Genomic DNA, 12,220 nt, shown 5'->3' on the forward strand with positions numbered 1-12,220 from the left:
AGTGAGGAATCACTGTGCTCATGAGAAATGTGTCTTCATCCCCCGGCAGCTGTTTTTTTCTGTCAGTTCATTTATATTCCCAAATAATCTATTTTACAGGCATGTTTCCTTTCAGCGGGAATTGATTTTGCAAAGAGGCTTTTAAGGATTTCAATGTTAATGATTTCAAACATAATAAACCATCCTATTGACTGAGCTGCAGTGGAAACAGCCACTGTGATTATCCTCTAGTTTTTGGCTTCTCGGGGGGTATAAAGAAACATTTCTCTGTGTCTGTCTCAGCCGTGTCTCAGGTCCCTGATGGCTGGCCCCGGCAGGGAGAGATCAAGATCCAGAATCTGAGCGTCCGATACGATGCCACGCTGAAGCCCGTGCTCAAAAATGTCAACGCACACATCAGCCCCGGGCAGAAGGTAACCGAGCTGTGTGTGTAAAACTGGAAACAAATGCTAGAAAACATGGTTAATTCATGACTGAGCGTTCAGACGTGTTTGTTTTCAGGTGGGGATCTGTGGCAGGACGGGCAGTGGCAAATCCTCTTTCTCCTTGGCCTTCTTCCGCATGGTGGACATGTTTGAGGGTACAGTAAAACACTAAAATGGTTTTTACATCCAACACTTGTAAGAAAAATCTTTTTATTTATGTTTTAAATGCTAAGATTTTCTCTTTATAGATTACTGTACTTCATACTGTGGTGAATATGTGATGTGATTTTTGAGTTTTCCTTTCATAGGGAGGATTGTGATTGATGACATCGACATCGCCAAGCTGCCTCTGCAGACCCTCAGGTCTCGCTTGTCCATCATCCTCCAAGACCCCATCCTGTTCAGCGGCACCATCCGGTATGATGAACTGGTCACATGGGTTTAGATTTGGTGATACTGATTCTGACTGAAATAGTTTTAGAGGAAGGAAGAAGACACATTTCCAGGAACAGTTGGCAAACTGTGACTCACTTTAAAGAGTCTTATCTGAAGCATGAGTGGAGCTGAGGGTTTGGAGATAAGAGGACATTCCTGTGAAAACTCCTCTGCTGAGGGTTTTATTTTTAGACTGCTACAGTGACCATAAAAGGTTTGTCATGTTGGAGAGAAACAGAGGAGGAGAAATTTAAGGAAGCTGTGTGATGCTGTCAGACTGTAGTTTTGAATATTTTAGGTATACCTGTGTATGAAGTGACTTCATTCTGACCTCATCACTTTCCAGATTTCAGTTCTTTAATGTTAGTGTTGTATGAAGGGAAGGGGTATATTGAGAGGTAAAGTGGGGGATAAATTATGGAGCACATAAAGCACCTGTACAAGTGTATTAATCCTTGTGTTTTGTGTGTGTGTGTGTGTGTGTGTGTGTGTGTGTGTGTGTGTAGGTTCAACCTGGACCCAGAGATGAAGGCTACAGATGAGATGCTCTGGGAAGCTCTGGACATTGCTCAGTTGAAGCCTGTTGTTAAATCCCTTCCAGGAGGCCTGGGTGAGAAAATCTGTTTGTTTTAATGTGTGTGTGTGTGTGTGTGTGTGTGTGTGACTTTGTTTTTCGTGCTAAAACCCCTTTGAGGCAATTTTTTGATTTTTGATTATTGCCTGTATAAATAAAATCAATACTAACTTGAAAAGGCCGAAAGTAACTAAATACATAGGATAGATTTTTAATTTACTCCCAACATTTCTGCATAAATATCTGTATTTTCTACTCTTTATATTATATATTATATATATTTTGTTTTAAGGCATTTGAGGGGAATTATTGATTATTATTTGTTTTTGCATCATTGCACGCCTTCCACATATCAAGACCGGTGTACATCACGCATGACAGACTTAACATAACATAAACAACCAAAACAACATACAAGATCAGTAGAAATGTCCTTCAGAGTACTTTCTACTTTAATACTTTGAGTACATTTTAGAGACTGTACTTCTTCACTTTTACTTGAGTCTTTTTTTACACAACCTTTCCCACCTTTGTTGACTTGTACCCTGAATGCACACAAACTGTTGTTATCCTTTGCACACTAGCAAATGATGCAGTGTTTAAGTGTTGAGTGCGTGGCAATGATCTGTACAGTAAATACAATGTTCTCTGTGACCATCACATCTGTCGGCTGCTCTGCTGTCTCGACACAAAGATCTGGCCGCTGTATCAGAATACATGAGCATTAATTTTTTACCTCCCTGTCTGAGCTCTATTATGTGTGTCGCTGCTCTGTCCTGCACAGTTCTACAGGCGCATTATTCTCAGCTGGTCCTGGTTCTGACACAAGAGACCTGACAGCTGGTCTGTTGATGCATGGGGCGTCCTGTCTGCACGGTGTCCTGCTTTAGCTGTTTTGCAATTTGTCACTCCGTTCTTTATGTTTTCTCAAAATGAACCCACTTACTACTGTGGTGGAATAACTGAGTGTTGCTGCTTATATCACTCTTATGTATTTCTGCTTTAGAAACCTACTTTCACTTGTCACTGACAAATGTGTGTGTGCTGGTGTGGGACATGTTGAAACTGAGCTACTGACTGCTTCAGTTTATGTTCACTGGAACCAAAGATATTGATCTGTAACCCAGGGGTTAATGGCTCGTTAATTGTGCCCTTTAATTTAGTTAAAGCAACAAAACAGTGTTAATGTGAAGTTTATGTTGCATAAAAGCAGACCACAGTTAATGGCAGTGAGTCAGGAAGTACTTGTTACTGCAATGGTGAGTATTAAAAAGAAATGTTTTACTTCATCATATAAATACTAACAGAGTTTAAAAGGTTTTACTATCTTTTTTTAAAATGTATTTATTATCTATACTATTCCTGTCTCTATTATTTCATCTCTGTACTCTTTAACTTTCTAATAAAGTTGAAAAAAACAACAATAGAGAGAAATCTTTTAAATAAATCAGAGTCATGGATAACATAGTGGTGTACTTTTGTTATTGAATAGCCTCTCCCACAGGACTTAAAACCAAATCAGTTTTACAAACCGACCGATCACTGGAGAGCAGTTTAATTTTTCAAGCTTTCAAGATGTGAATGGAAAATCAATAAGATATTGATCTGTAAGTGAAAGAGTGAAGAGTAAACTAATAGTGTAGTACCAACGTTATGTGTCTGTGTATCTGTATACTTTATATCAGGGATCTGAACCTGATCTCATAGCAGGGCCACTTCAGTGTTCAAGTGTTACAAGAAAGCAGAATACTCTTATTCCCATTACAAACATCATACAAACAAACCGTTTCTACATATTTTTATATCGACATCTTATAGTTATATCTTTGTTGTTTGCAGCCATACAACAAATGAAGGCCTGAAACCTGCTCTCTTCCTATCAGCCGTTTGCACGTATTTACAGGCACCTTTGACTATTTTGCGGCACATGAAACGCACTTGTTTTAAATGAAATTGTGTTTTTATTAGTAGGGCAGTTTAAACTGATCTGAAACAACAAGAACAATAATAATAATCTTGCGGGCTGGATTATATTGTATTGTTGACATCATGGCGCAGGCCAGACAGAGAGGGATGGAGGGCGGGACCCCTGCTGTATATGAATGTACATAAATATGAAAACATTAATATTTATGATAACACTTTTTCCCTTCAGATGCTGCAGTGACGGAGGGAGGAGAGAACTTCAGTCAGGGTCAGAGACAGTTGTTCTGTCTGGCCAGAGCCTTCGTCAGGAAGAGCAGCATCCTCATCATGGACGAAGCAACAGCGTCCATAGACATGGCAACGGTCAGTGTGTGTGAGAGTACAAGAGCTCTGAGAGGTGGTAGTGGGGCGTATGGAGGAAATTAGCAAAGTAAAGAGAAAGACAAAAGGAGGCGAGGTGAAGGAAAATCAAGGAGATGGAGGAGACGAAGCTTGCTCAGTGTGAGGGGTGAAACAAAGTTCACCAGGTAATTTTCATTTGTAGGCATGGAAACAAAAAACAATGAGGAAAAGCTGACAGATTGAGACATTTATAACGAGAAAACCACTTAGCTGAAAGCCCTTCTGAAATAAAATTGAAGAGTTAAAAGTTATTGATTGACCGATAATCTGCATTTATTGGTCTGTTAACAGCATCAGACAAACACTGATTATTTAGATTTAATTGCAGTATTTAAAATAACCGTTATTATGGGATTGAAAGCAGGTTCCAGTCTGGGTTGTATCTTTAATTCAATTCAATTCAATTCAATTTTATTTGTATAGTGCCAATTTATAACAGAAGTTATCTCAGGACGCTTTTCAAATAGAGCAGGTCTAGACCGAACTCCTTATAACATTATTTACAGAGACCCAACAGTACCACCTTGAGCAAGCTCTTGGCGACGGGGGCAAGGAAAAACTGCCCGTTAACTTTAAAGCCTTATGATGTAAGAGGAGGAATAAAAGAAAACCAGAAAGGAGGAGGTGTGCATAGTGCATGCAGAGAAAGAATGAAAATACTCAGCGCAGTAAGAGCCTGAGGGGGAGTCAGTATCAGCAAATGGCTGCTTCTTACTTAAGATCCTCTCCTGAATGATCAGTCACAAAGAGCGACATTTCTAGATTACAGTAATGCAGCTGCAGTGCCCTCAAGGAAACACAACTGAGGCTTTCATCAGGGACACTGAGAGGGGGAACAAGAGAGGTGACACTTATATATAATATATAATAATATGTGTGTGTTTTCTTTACCAGCATAGTTTTTAATAATGTACTTTTCTTTTTGTCACCCTCACAGGAGAGCATCCTGCAGAAAGTGGTGATGACTGCTTTTGCTGACCGAACAGTAGTTATTATAGCAGTGAGTATCTCCCCCACATTGTGCCAGTGCGTTAGGCGTTTACAGTAATGCGTGCAGCTCTCTCCTATTCCCCCCTGAGAGTGCTGACATTCGTCCAGCACTGCTGATGTAATTCTTGTAAACTATTGCAAAGCTGCAGATAAATGCAGCAGGGACAGAGAGATAGTTCTGCGGTAAGTAAGAGATAAGTAGGAGAAGGACAGTAGTTCTCAACCTGGGGTCCTTGAGGAGGTTCCAGGGGGTCCCCAGAAAAATTGGGAATATTTTAATTTCACTATTATTTAATTGACTATAAGTTGGCCCATTGAGAGAATGTATAATAATGACTATTCTGTTCATAAATGTCACACTGTTTACTGTCAATCTGCCAAGCTACAGTATAGACTGTTATGGAATAACTAAATCTTATCAGAAAGGGATCCCTGAGACTGCATCTAATCAAATCAGGGTCTGTGGCCTGATGTCTATCAATTAAGGGATCCTTGACACCATAAAGATTGAGAACCACTGCTCTAGGATGTGTCAGTCTGAATTAGTGCCACTTGCAGAGGTGGTGCAGCCTTCTTTCTGTGCTGTTCAGTGCATTGACAGGTTTTCTTCCCCCACAGCATCGTGTCCACACTATCCTGAATGCCGACCTGGTGATTGTGATGAAGCGCGGGATCATCCTGGAGTACGACAGGCCCGAGGCCCTGCTGGACAAGGAGGACAGTGTCTTCACCTCCTTCGTGCGAGCAGACAAGTAGCACAAGAACAGTCACAGAAGGAGAGGAAGCATTAAAGGAAGACATTCAAAGTGCAATTGTCCCATGGAATATATTCCTTTTATTTTTTAATCATGTATTATATTTGTACATACAAAAGCTAATTCTTTGTTAATAAAACATAAATTATCATTTACATTAGTGGTTTTTGTTGGGTTTGCTGGAACTGAGATTAAGACTAAAATGATAGAAAATGTGTTGTATGCTTGTGTGTGAGACCTCTGCCCTGTATAAAACAAATGAGTCATCAGTGGATTGCAGGTTTAAAGTTGCCCGAAGAGGAGCAGAGGAATTCATGATACTGTACAGCAAGACGAGGCAGAAACACAGAGTAGTGATCATCTTCATATACTCAAGGGGTGTCAGGAGGGGATGAGCCTGCTGCAGCCAGGACTGACATCTGACATTGGAAAGTTATATGGATGCCAGAGGAGCACAGTGGCCTGTAAAATAAAGTCTTTCCATTAGTGGTATGAAAAAGGAGGAGCCCGGGAGAAGTGGAGATCAGATTTTAAAATGCAGGACTGGATGTTAATCAAAAGACTGAATCTGGTCCCACTTTGTATGTAAAGCAACGTTTATACCAAACAGCCTGAGGATGGTTTACTGTAGAGTGGCCTGTTTTTAACCCATTATATATTCATATTGGAGTGTAAGCTTCCTGTGGCATTTAGGCTGCACAACTGCACAGTTTTTAATGCGTAATGGCTCCACTGCTGCATTCTCTTTGAAAATCACAGGAAGGTGGAGGAGGGAGGGACTGCCTCTCCACCTCACCACGTCTCCATCTCACGTTACCGCGCTATAGTGAAGTGGCGGAGTCAGCACTGAGCCACTAAAACCTGCCTTCTCATCCAAAGGTGATAAAACTCAGCTCAGAGGCCCATTACGCTCCTGCATCAACATTTTACATCTCACTGAATTTATTCTACGCCGGAGGCCGCGGGGAAGGGCTGGGGAGGGGATTCACAATGGGACGGGGTGCTGTGGCACGACTCTGCCCGGTCGGTCGGTGCCGTGAGTGACGGCGGCAGCTGAGGAGCTGGAGGAATAATCTTCTCATGGGAGTTCGCGGTTGTGAAACGCCTGACCTGAAGGCAACTTGAGGGGCGCACATACCTCCAGAAAACGGGCGACAACGAGACTACCCGTCCTGCTGCTGGCACCTGATCGATTGGTAAGAAAATACACCGAGAAAGAGGAAAAATACTCAATCTTTCAGCCGGGCAGAGACGAATCAGTACCTTCAAAACCAAAACGGCTGTGGGCTCCATAGTATGGGAGCGCTATGTTGTCCAGGAAAGGACTCATTCCTGAGGATTACTTGTTGACACGTTTGGCTGAGGATGTCCAGCAGCCCAAGTTTAAGACGAAACCGGGGAAGGCTCGGTTCGTCGCCAAGAACGGCACCTGCAATGTGGCGCACACCAACATCCGAGAACAGGGCCGATTCTTGCAGGATGTTTTCACCACTCTCGTGGATTTAAAATGGATCCACACGCTCATCATCTTCACCATGTCCTTCCTGTGCAGCTGGCTCCTTTTCGGGATGATCTGGTGGCTCGTTGCCTTTGCGCACGGCGACCTAGACCAGAGAGAAGACGACTTTGTCCCGTGCGTAACGGACATTCACTCCTTCTCCTCCGCTTTCCTCTTCTCCATAGAGGTCCAGGTGACCATCGGTTTCGGGGGCCGGATGATCACGGAGGAGTGCGTCTCCGCCATCATCATCCTGATCGTGCAGAACATCGTCGGACTGGTCATCAACGCCATCATGCTCGGCTGCATCTTCATGAAAACTGCGCAGGCCAACCGACGCGCAGAGACGCTCATTTTCAGCAAGCACGCCGTCATCTCCATCCGCAACAACAAGCTGTGCTTCATGATCCGCATCGGGGACCTGAGGAAAAGCATGATCATCAGCGCCACCGTGCGGATGCAGGTGGTCAGGAGAACCACCACCGAGGAGGGCGAAGTGGTGCCCCTGGACCAGATCGACATCCATATGGACAACCCGGTGGGTACCAACGGCGTCTTCCTGGTGTCCCCCCTCATCATCTGCCACGTGATCGACAAGGACAGCCCTCTGTATCAGCTGTCCGCCTTTGACCTGCAGCAGGAGGACATCGAGGTCGTCGTGGTGCTGGAGGGGGTGGTGGAGACCACGGGCATCACCACGCAGGCCAGGACCTCCTACGTGTCGGAGGAGATCCTGTGGGGGCAGCGCTTCGTGCCCACGGTGTCCGAGGAGGACGGCTTGTACGCGGTGGACTACTCCAAGTTCGGTAACACCATGAAGGTCCCCACACCGTGCTGCAGCGCCAAGAAACTGGACGAGGGAGGTGGCATCGCTCAGTTTAAACTGAACGAGGGCGTCACCTTGCGGTCGTCTGTGAGAAGGCGGAAGGTTGCGACTGTGACCCGCAAGTCCAAAATGGGGAGTCAGTACCCGATGTAAAACCATGTCTGCCAGCATTTTATATGAGAATGAATTATTGAAGTTTTAGGATTGTTAAAAGACAAAAAATATATATATTTATTTTATAATAAACTTGTCATGAATTACGTGTAATCAATAAACTACACATCTCTTTATGCAGCAGTGTGAACCACTGAGAATCAGGAGATGTGACAACATGAAGACTCCTGTTGGGATGTTTTTAAATGCATGTATCTAAAAGCAATAAAGGAGAATGCTTCGTGTAAAGTGTGCTATGGATGGAGAGGCCAAATTATGTGATTAAAAAATACTTTATATTTCCATAAAGTTGGTGGACTCACAAGTAGAACCAGATTGATGGTTATGAGAGCGATAGATAGATAGATAGATAGATAGATATACTTTATTGATCCCAAGCTGGGAAATTGCAGTATGCCATATCATAACATCTAGTAATGATCCCTGATACATTTACATTGTATGTAAAAGACATTTCCAGATAAGAAAATACACTTACCATTGCTCTCTGGTGAACAAGTCACACGGTTTCTAAATGACCAGACACGACATATATCGTGAGACAGTTAAATTGCGATACATATATGTGAAGATTCAAATCAGTGAGATGAAAACTAATCGTGATATCAATCGTGGTATAGAGGTGCAAAAAGGCATCAGTTTCACTTTAGAAAAGGAAATATAGACTTACATTGTTTTAGTTTTAATTGTTCTTAGAAATAAAAATGGATTCTATAATTTGATGAAGAAAAGTTTGTAAATTTTGTAAATTTTTGTATGAGATTCTTTTTCAGTCTTAATTTGTCTTCACTCTCATTTTGTTTTGTTCAGAGAAAACTGCATTGTGAACCCAGTATCGTGAATTAAACTGAATCGTGAGGCTTTGCCAATAATGATAACACTATCTTAAGCAAATATCAAGATAAATTGTCTGATTTGTCAGTTGGGCTCAAAATGGAAGCAGCAGCAACTTTAAGTCCCTAGTATACTTACACAGTCCTACATCTCCCATAATGCAAACAATAACCCTCTCTGCTTGGTTGATTTCCACATTTCAGTGTTTGCCCCCGTTTGCAACACATTTATAAATGTTAATACTAGTGTGTACCCACCAAACTCAGCCTGAGGTAACACTGATGAGTGTGGTGACGTCGTCATGAGGTTTTTTTTCTCACACTTCACAAAGCTCCTCCAGAGTCACAGAAAACAGTATACAACTGTTTCAACAGGCTGTCACACAGTGTGTCAGGTTCCCCTTTAAAAATAACATCATTTTTATGAGACTAAACACAAGACACTCATGTTTCTGTCCTTGTGCATAATTTACACACAGACATTCACACAAAAGACACTTGAGACAGGGTGGCATTTCTCTCTTTTATTAGATTATAATCCGCAGAGCTTAAAATATTAAATTGCTTTTAACTTAGTTAATAATTAAAATACATAAAAACGAGAGCCAGAACTGAAGAACCCTGCAAAAACAGAAAAAAAAAAAAAAGAATTAAAATAAATAAAAAAGGAGAATTATAAACCCAATCCTCCTCCAAACAGAGGCTATGTCTGACAGAACCCGCTTGCGATTCTTTGTACAGTAAAGTCCAAGCAGACTGTGCATTTTCTATACATGTGTAACGATACAATTACTGTTATTATTTCTGAACTAATTTTCCTCTGATAATCTTTTTAAAAAGCAAATTTTAAAGGGACAGGTAAAAACAAAAAATAACTTATTTTTAGTTTTGCACTGGGAGTACTGGTGACTGTTAAACAGCAGAGCAGCTCCACACCATCTGCTCCCCACCCCTTCTTTCTGTCTCCATTTCTGCCTCTCTGGGCCTGCAGACATTACCTCATGTCTTTGTCCTTCTGTGCTGCTGGAGTGGGTGGTGGTGGTGGCACTGGTGGTTTAAGGGGCTGCTTACACCAGCAAACAAGACTCAGCCTCATCCAGGCATTAGTCTTCCTTAAAGTATCTCTGATCAGATTAAATATCTAACACACAATCTTCATATTTTTATCTCTGCCTCCCTGTTTCTGTGGCGTTCTTTACAGATTTGCTGCCCTCTATAGGTGAGCTCGGGGACATGTTTGTTAGGGGTACACTGGGTGATTATGTGACTATACTGTAGTTAAACACGATCAACATCTGTCATACGAGGGACTGAGCAGTCTGGTGAAAGGGACAGAGAATGGGGGGGGGGAAGAGAGTTAACTTCTCTCTGGCAGCAGTGATGTATTCTCTCTAGTCCTGAGTAGGAAGCGCTTTAATCATCCCCCCACATAAACCCAAACAGTGATTGGCTAGTATCGCCCCGTCAGGCAGTAACGTGGCTCTCTACTGGCCAGCGTAGTGGCCGTGCGCCTGCAGGCCGCCTCCCGCCGCAGCAGGGGGAGGGAAGGACGAGCCTGCAGGTGAGCAGAGACGCCTCTTCTCCACACATTAACAACACTGTACAATAGTAGGTTGAAGCAAAGCAGAGCCCCCTTCCTGTACTGTATGTTAGGTAGAGGATGGAGGGAGGTGAGGGGCCGAAGGACACACTGCACCCCCCCGCCACAACAAAAAATAAAACTGAATAAAACTTCAACAAAAAATAAAATAAAATAAAAGTGAAATAAAACCAAAAAATAAAAACATACACATACTTTTTGTTCCTAGTTTAAATTGCAGAGAAGATGGGAGGGATTTGCCCCTGGGAGGAACGCTCACGCCAATTCCTGCTGGCGTGACAAACCCCTCCCCGCCACCCCAAACCCCCCCCGAAAACCCTCCCCCCCTTCCTTCCGGCTGGTTGGTTGGTGTCGTAGCGAAATATAAGGGTAGTGGAAGGTCTCTTAAGTCCTGCTGGCACCGAGGAAGGGGGCCAGGCTGTCTTTCCTTCTCTCCTCTATCTTATCTTCTATCACCCCCGGGGCTGCTGTCTCACCGACGCCGCCGCTCATCTCTCCGTCACATGGTTTTGTGAAGAGGGGGAGGGCGCTGAGGCTGGGGTGGAGGGGGCCGGGGCGGGTGCGGGCGGCGGGACTGGGGTGCAGAGGATTTCGGACAGGTCGTCCATGATACAGGTCTCCTTGGGGTCGACCAGGTTGAATTCCCTTACGAAAACGATGAAATGTGCATACAGAGTGTTCAAGTGGCCCTGCAGATCCAGAGCCACCGTCTCTTTAAAGTGCGCCCAGTAGAGGTGAGCCAGCACGTGAAACAGGTACCGGCAGATCTTCTTTACCAATGACTCAAAGGAGTTGGGGAACTCTTTGCCTGAAGGAAGAAAAAGCAAAACAGGAGAGACTGGATTAAACACAGGAATCACCACAGAGAGGAAACATGTTGCTCTATAGTTTTATATATTCTCAACAAAGCTCACGATAAACCAGAACCAATGTCAGTATATTGGATCAACTCATCATTAACTAAAAGTGTGGCTCATTGATTTGTTCATTGAATAGTTTTTGGACAACAGTGAAGATCTATAGCACAGTGGAACATTTTTTTTGTTTTGGTCTTTTTCATGATTTCTCAACAATAAGAAAAATATAGAATATCATCAGTCTTATCCTAAATTGACTACAGTAAAGGTCTAACATCACAATATCAACTACACAACATTTTAATGAGCATTGTTATTTTCCACTAATTTATGCTATGTCTAAATTTGAGTGTGTGAAGCAGCAGGGGGCAGCAGTACAACATCTGTGTGATCCAGGAGACTGTAACCCCCTCAGAGGCCCTGCAGGTCTGGAAACGGAGAGATATAAAATGCTCACCGTATTTGGTAGGAAAGATTTCCTCATCTGTGACCAGTTTCTGACAGAGACTCATTACAAAGTCGACATATTGTGGAGCAGTGCACTTCGTCTTCTTCCCCCTCTCGTCATACCAGTAGTATATTCTGGAAAGAGAGAGACAGCGGTTATTCTGCAAGCGTTCGTGACAACAGGGATTGGCATGTTTTCCTGAAGACATATCATTGAGTAGCAGGATATTAAACAACGTTTGTATGCAACTCCTATTTCAAATAATCATACCGATACGGTTTTCTAAGGAATGCTTGTGGTTTATTCAAACAGGAAGAGAAACAACATACAGGTGACCTATGAGACATAACTGGAGCCTGAAGAAATCTCCTGGCACTATTTCCTCATTCAGGGAGAAACCATACACTCAATGATGTCTCACTTTCTGACTGACACGGATCCGAATGAAGATACGGTCCGGTGACACTACGAACTGTC

General features: G+C 43.0%; 3 protein-coding genes across 9 annotated transcripts in view; 2 read left to right on the plus strand and 1 right to left on the minus strand.

Moving 5' to 3' along the window:
• The window catches only part of abcc8 (ATP-binding cassette, sub-family C (CFTR/MRP), member 8), a 55,781-nt gene extending 50,119 nt beyond the window's left edge, over window positions 1-5,662 (plus strand). For all 4 annotated transcript variants that reach the window (XM_051380753.1, XM_051380754.1, XM_051380755.1 and 1 more), the window contains 7 exons: window positions 283-413; window positions 502-580; window positions 734-842; window positions 1,367-1,470; window positions 3,590-3,723; window positions 4,700-4,762; window positions 5,371-5,662. In XM_051380753.1, coding sequence (XP_051236713.1) covers window positions 283-413; window positions 502-580; window positions 734-842; window positions 1,367-1,470; window positions 3,590-3,723; window positions 4,700-4,762; window positions 5,371-5,508 — 758 coding nt within the window. In that variant the 3' untranslated portion in view covers window positions 5,509-5,662. The remainder of the gene's footprint in view (window positions 1-282; window positions 414-501; window positions 581-733; window positions 843-1,366; window positions 1,471-3,589; window positions 3,724-4,699; window positions 4,763-5,370) is intronic.
• Window positions 5,663-5,775: 113 nt separating this feature from the next.
• On the plus strand, window positions 5,776-8,167 carry kcnj11 (potassium inwardly rectifying channel subfamily J member 11). The gene has a single exon (XM_051380757.1). It carries the CDS (start codon window positions 6,815-6,817, stop codon window positions 7,982-7,984), a length of 1,170 nt encoding a protein of 389 aa, XP_051236717.1. The 5' UTR covers window positions 5,776-6,814; the 3' UTR covers window positions 7,985-8,167.
• A 1,180-nt stretch (window positions 8,168-9,347) lies between these two features.
• mob2a (MOB kinase activator 2a) overlaps window positions 9,348-12,220 on the minus strand; it is a 61,344-nt gene continuing 58,471 nt past the window's right edge. For all 4 annotated transcript variants that reach the window (XM_051380762.1, XM_051380759.1, XM_051380761.1 and 1 more), the window contains exons 4-5: window positions 11,753-11,877; window positions 9,348-11,246 (exon numbers count right to left, since the gene is read on the minus strand). In XM_051380762.1, coding sequence (XP_051236722.1) covers window positions 10,927-11,246; window positions 11,753-11,877 — 445 coding nt within the window. In that variant the 3' untranslated portion in view covers window positions 9,348-10,926. The remainder of the gene's footprint in view (window positions 11,247-11,752; window positions 11,878-12,220) is intronic.

This window comes from Dicentrarchus labrax, unplaced genomic scaffold, assembly GCF_905237075.1.
Source record: "Dicentrarchus labrax unplaced genomic scaffold, dlabrax2021, whole genome shotgun sequence".
NCBI classification, from domain to species: Eukaryota; Metazoa; Chordata; class Actinopteri; family Moronidae; genus Dicentrarchus; species Dicentrarchus labrax.

Excerpts from the sequence above, each read along its gene's own strand:
- kcnj11 (XM_051380757.1), top strand. The coding sequence starts at position 6,815 with ATGTTGTCCAGGAAAGGACTCATTCCTGAGGATTACTTGTTGACACGT.